The 6,000-nt window shown below is 42.6% G+C and overlaps 1 protein-coding gene across 1 annotated transcript in view; it reads left to right on the top strand.

Moving 5' to 3' along the window:
• Positions 1 to 234: 234 nt before the first annotated feature.
• The window catches only part of HERC4 (HECT and RLD domain containing E3 ubiquitin protein ligase 4), a 74,273-nt gene continuing 68,507 nt past the window's right edge, over positions 235 to 6,000 (top strand). The window contains 4 exon segments of the mRNA XM_073353449.1: positions 235 to 453; positions 1,897 to 1,997; positions 4,200 to 4,293; positions 4,296 to 4,481. Of these exon segments, the coding sequence (XP_073209550.1) occupies positions 4,257 to 4,293; positions 4,296 to 4,481 (223 nt within the window). The 5' untranslated portion in view covers positions 235 to 453; positions 1,897 to 1,997; positions 4,200 to 4,256.

Raw genomic sequence — 6,000 nt, 5'->3', positions numbered from 1 at the left:
AGTGCAAGTGAGTATCGGGGGCTCGCGGAAGAGGCAGTCCCTGAGGTGCTGGGGGGCTCCCTCCGGGGCAGCGGCTCGATGATTTCCGGATACAGTTTGCTCACTGTACCAGCAGCTATTTATTCAAAAGGCCAACGCTGCAAACTCCGCTCCGGGGTCGCTCTTTCTGTGCGGGGCTGGGCCTGGCACCGGAAGCTGAGGGGGAGAGGGAGTCCTTGCCCCGAGTGGAAGCGGCGAGGCCGGTCTGAGCAGAGTCTCTCCGTGCTCGCCCCGCTGACTGGGGGCGGGAAGCAGGAGCAGATCCCGCCCGCACACGCGGGGCGCGGCGCCTGCGCAGTGCGGAAGCCTAGCCGGACCCGCGGTGCTAGAGGCCTGTCACTTCTTCCTGGTGCTCCCTCCTCGCTGCCTGGCCGGAGCAGGATCCCCTCCCTCGGGGCTCTCCCCGGCCCTTCGGTGAGTTCCAGCGGGGCGTGAGGCTCGTTAGCCGGGGCCTGGCGCTGCCGCCGGGGCGAGGGGGCGCTGCGGGGCGGGGCGGGGCCGGGCCGGCCTGGCGGTTGGGACCGGGCTCCGCTCTGTGAGGGTCGGGCGCCGGGCTGGCGTGTGGGCCCAGTGCCGGCCCCGGCGGGAGGGGCAGGGGCCGAGCCCTGCGGTGCCCCAGGGGCGGTAGTTACAGCGCAGTGGGGCCGGCGCCCTGCCCTGCGGCACGCACAGAGCGGGACGGCCACCCGCCCCTTCTGAGCTCTGCGCGGCCGGCGCCTGGCCCGGTACGGCCCGTGGGCGGGGCCCAGCCAGCTTCAATCGCCGCCCCAAATTGCTCTAAACCCTTGCCCCTGTCTGCTTGCGGGACCATGCTCCAGCGCGGCTTCCCTGCCCGCGGCCCGCTCCCCGGCGGTGGCTGGCGTTCCGCTCCTTCCCTTGTGCTGCGAGTGGGGGCGTGAGGTGCGGCGCAGTTTGTATGGGGGGGGTGGTTTTGAACAGACCCGAAAGATCCAGACTTCTCTGTTCGAGCATTATAAGACCCCGGGGTGCTGTTTGGCAAGTAGGAGTTGGTATCAGCGGGCCAAAATTTGCGTGCACCGAGTTTTATCTACAGCAAAGGTGCATTTCATTGATCCGTTGAGTGTAAAGCAGCCTGGGATCTTTCAGGCTGAAAGGTACTGTATACGATAAATGTTAAATATTATTTATTCTGCATGGGATGTTTGAAAATGGGATTCAGAATTTGGCAGTGTTTCCTTGAATGCAGAACGTTGCCAACAATAATAATAATAATGGAGAATTATAGTCTATACTGTAGCCTTTGAAACTGCTAGGTTTATGCCATAGTTTTTCAGAGCTTTTCACTGTGTGTACAGCAAGTAAACCTAAATCACTAAAGCATACTGGAACTTTCCAGCCCCTTCCTTTGGCCCCCTCATTGTTTCTTGTTCTAAAAAAGTAGGAGGTTGTTTCCCTCATCTCTCCCATTTGTTCTTGTCAGTATCACACTGTTTTTAGTGGCGTCTCAATAAATAGTGACTCAGACTTGAAAATAAAATGCAGGGAGATTCATGATTACTTGCTAGAAAATAAAATGTCTTTCAGATCCTTGGCTGGAACCATAACAGAAGTGCAGAACACTACTGTTCGGTACTGAAAATCTCCAAAGTTCTTAAATATTTTCCTGCAGAATAATGAAGTTAGGGTTTAAATTAAATTTCTAGTTAAGTGAAAATATTAGAATTCCTTTTCCATTAAATTAATGTTTTTAGATTTGATTGTTCTGCAGTCTGTTCTGCTAAAAAGTTAATTTACGGATTTTTTTTCCCCCCTTTCCCATCAGCTGTGAAGAGTACTTGATTGTGGAAACCTTGGATCACTACAATTGTAAATCTCTTCTATTCTTCTGTGTTACAGGTTGAAACTTGTATGGCAGTCATGTATGTGGATCTGTGATGGAGCTATAACTATGTCCCAAGTCAAGCCAACATCATTTTGACCGTCCTCTTCTGAATGTGGTAGGATAATAATTACTTTTCCCATAGGGTAACCTATCTCTATCTGATAGGTTTCAGAATGGTAGCTGTTTGTCTGTATCAGCAAAACAATAAGGGGTCCTTGTGGCACCTTAGAGACTAACAAATTTATTTGGGCATAAGCTTTCATGGGCTAGAACCTACTTCATCAGATGCATGGAGTGGAAAATACAGGAGCAGGAATAAATACATGAAAAGATGGGAGTTGCCTTACCAAGTGTGAGGTCAGTTTAATGACCCAATTCAATTAACAGCAGAATACCATGGGAGAAAAAATAACTTTTGTAGTGGTAATGAGAGTGGCCCATTTAAACAGTTGACAAGAAGGTGCGAGTAACATTAGGGGGAAACTAGTATAGGGAAATTAAGTTTAGGTTTTGTAATAGCCCAACCACTCCCAGTCTTTTTTCAGGCCTAATTTGATGGTGTCCAGTTTGCAAATTAATTCCAGTTCTGCATTTTCATGTTGGAGTCTGTTTTTGAAGTTTTTGTTGAAGAATTGCCACTTTTAGGTCTGTTATTGAGTGACCAGGGAGATTGAAGTATTCTCCTACTGGTTTTTGAATGTTATAATTCCTGAAGTCAGATTTGTGTCCATTTATTCTTTTGCATAACCCTCTGCCATATACACTGTCCAAACCAGACAGTCTCTAAGCAAAAGAATAAATGCTGTTAATTGAATTGTCTCATTAGACTGACCTCACACTCGGTAAGGCAACTCCCATCTTTTCGTGTATTTATACCTGCTCCTGTATTTTCCACTCCATGCATCTGATGAAGTGGGTTCTAGCCACGAAAGTTTATGCCCAAATAAATTTGTTAGTCTCTAAGGTGCCACGAGGACTCCTCGTTATTTTATCTCTATCTGGTTGTGCTTTAACCTTCTGAGACAGATGAATTGAGTTCCACAAAGGTTACTGCATTTGGGCTGTTTACAGTGAGACCATGAAAGTCGATGTACTGTCTTTTACACGCTGACTTTTGGTAAAAGAAATGGTTTGCTCTGTTATCCTTGCCCATAATTTCGCTCCTTTCACTATTATGCAGCCCTCAATGTGGTAGTTGGCGACAGTAACTCTGTGTGTGATGTTGTATTTATATAGTTTGTAAAGCACATGAGGATCTTTCAGGATGTAGTATTGTTTAAATGTACTATATTTATGATACATTTATATTGAATATTCCCTTCTTCAGTCATGCTATTTTGATTACAGTGTTAATTAATGAACAATTGCAGTAATTTTTCATCAAGAATATTTTTAGGTTCTGTTTGAAAATATGGGGAAATTCCTCTTCCTGTGAAATCAGTTCTTTGTTTTTTTGGTGGTTTTTTTTTGTTTTTAAATCACAAGTACTTCACACAAAATTAGAAACCAAAAAGAAGAGAAATGTTCCATTGTGTCTTCTCAAAATCTAGCTGTAGTCTGTCAGTACAAAGTTAAAAATGGGATCCAGGCATCAGGGAGCAGGAATGGATGAGTTTGTGTCCATGGATGTAACTTAACAAGGTGAATTCAAAGAAGTGGTTGCCCTCCTTGGGCCCCAGTTCACATTGTGATTTGCCTCCATGGACAGTTGTGTTGTGTGAAGCCGCAGAAAAGTGCACTGAATGGAGCAGTCCATCTACCTGGATCAGAGTGCAGGATCATGGTCTAGGGTCTGATTAAAATGTCAAGTGTCAAGAGACTTGTACTTGGTAAATATTATAATTATTGGCATATCAGTTTGTATTATCAGTTATACAAGTTGATAGAACATCTTTTAAGTTTTTAAAGTGCATTGGCAATTTAAATGTAGCCCAAAAGAGTCTTTTATAAAACTGAAGACTAGAAAAATGTTAGAAACCTTTATAAATTTTCAAGAAAATACCAAAGGAAATAGTTATCTTTAAACCAATAAATGTTCCGGTGTGGTGACTGAAATCTAAATACTGCAACGCTTGGATCCTGATAGTAAAAGTGAAAATGATAGTGAAATTATCTGTCTCCAAGTTGAGAGTATGCAGAAAGTTAACAAAGAGCTTAAATAGTGACAAGTAAGTTGGACTCTTAAAAGTGTTTCAGTTATCAAAGATTTTACTACAGAAAAAACAAATATTTGTTTACATATTTTTGAATGTATGGTGTTTCTTTAAGTATTCTTTATAACAGTACTTTATTTTTTTTCCCCTGAACACTGTCACAGAAGGAACATTTTGAACAGTGAAGTTGCAAGATCTTACTCATCAAGACAACTGGAACCATGTTGTGCTGGGGAAATGCATCCTTTGGACAGCTTGGATTGGTGGAATTGATGAAGAGATTGTATTAGAACCCAGAAAAAGTGACTTTTTCCTAAATAAAAAGGTCCGAGATGTAGGATGTGGACTCAGACACACTGTTTTTGTCCTGGATGATGGGACTGTGTATACATGTGGATGTAATGATCTAGGACAATTAGGGCATGAAAAATCCAGAAAGAGACCAGGTAAGTTAAAAGTAATGAAGAGTGGATTTTGTGTGGGTGTTGGTTTTTAACTTTAGTTACCACATTTAGGCCTCAGATCTGTAAATATATTTACATGTGCCTATCTTTCTGAGTGTGAGTAGTCCCAAGCACATGCGTATTTGTAGAATTGGGACTTTAAAGATTTTCTTTTTATGGTTTTGATTTTTGTACTTCTGTTTCATTGTGTAGAAAGTAGTAAGCATATTAAATCCTATGAAGCTATACAATTACCCAACCCAGCCTAATTGATAGCATTTTATAAAAATGACATCTTACCACTTAGCTTAATTTTCTTTTTTTAATTTCAGGCTATTATTGTACCTGAAGTGACTTTATTGGTTGTATATAGGTACATACAGTTATCATGTCAGTTCATAGCCTTTCTTCTCTAGATTGTACAAATCTAGTAAATATGTTATAATTTCAATAGATTATTTTAAAATATGTTATAATTTCAATAGATTATTTTAAAATATGTTATAATTTCAATAGATTATTTTAAAATATATAATTACCTGTGTCATGTTGCCATGTGATAGACTCATAGCCTTTAAGGCCAGAAGGGACCATCATGATCATCTAGTCTGACTCCTGCACATTTCAGGCCACAGAACCCTAGGCCTCAATCCTACAAATTGCTCTACATAGGTGGACCTCTGTCCCCGTCAAAGAGTCTGCATGTGAACGTGGGGGTCCCCTCTGAGAGAACAATTTTTAGGTTAAAGACCTTAGTTTGTACATCCCAGTGTAACCTTTAGTGCTTGATTTTTGTTGTTTTTTAGATGCATCATTTTGCCTGGCTAAGTTCCAGTTGTCTGTCATGCTTAGATCTTTCTGTAACATTCTCTAAATGAAAAACCTTTAATTTATTATAACTAAACCATTTTCTGTTGACTTCTGTTTCTCTAACAACTCTGTATCTTGTAGTTTTTAATTCTGTTTCACAATGCTTGCTGTTCCTCCTTTGTGTTTGCTGATATTATTGGTACATGCAAGCTATACTCTTTCCTCTAGGCAGGGCACACTAAATATTAGATTCAAGACTGACCCTGTAGAACCCTGCTTTTTACAGTTTCACACCACATGTAATCGCTGGTTTATAGTTCTTCAGTTATTTAAGTATTCATTTACAGTATATTTACCCAGATAACATATTAGCGAGATTACCTTGTGGAACTATACCATTATAAAAATTAATTTAATTTAATATATAGATAATTGCGTATACACTAAATAATTATCTTGCAGATCAGTGGATCATGGCTACAGCCTGCATGGATACACAATTTATAGCCGCAGAGTTGCAGGGCTCTAGCAGCAATGAGGGAGACCAGCATGCCACGGCCAGCGACCAAGCCAGGAACTGCAGCTGGGCAGTTCCAGTGGGCAGGGCTGAGGGTGGAAAGCCACACTGGAGGAGCTGCCTGGGCTGGGCACTGGCTCCTTTGATGAATGGCCCAACATGCCGGTGCTTTCGCCACTGTAGTTTCTGCCCCAG

This window comes from Lepidochelys kempii, chromosome 7 (assembly GCF_965140265.1).
Source record: "Lepidochelys kempii isolate rLepKem1 chromosome 7, rLepKem1.hap2, whole genome shotgun sequence".
In the NCBI taxonomy this organism is placed as follows: Eukaryota; Metazoa; Chordata; order Testudines; family Cheloniidae; genus Lepidochelys; species Lepidochelys kempii.
The sequence above is the reverse complement of the archived record's forward strand: the minus strand, read 5'-3'. Positions and strand labels throughout refer to the sequence as shown.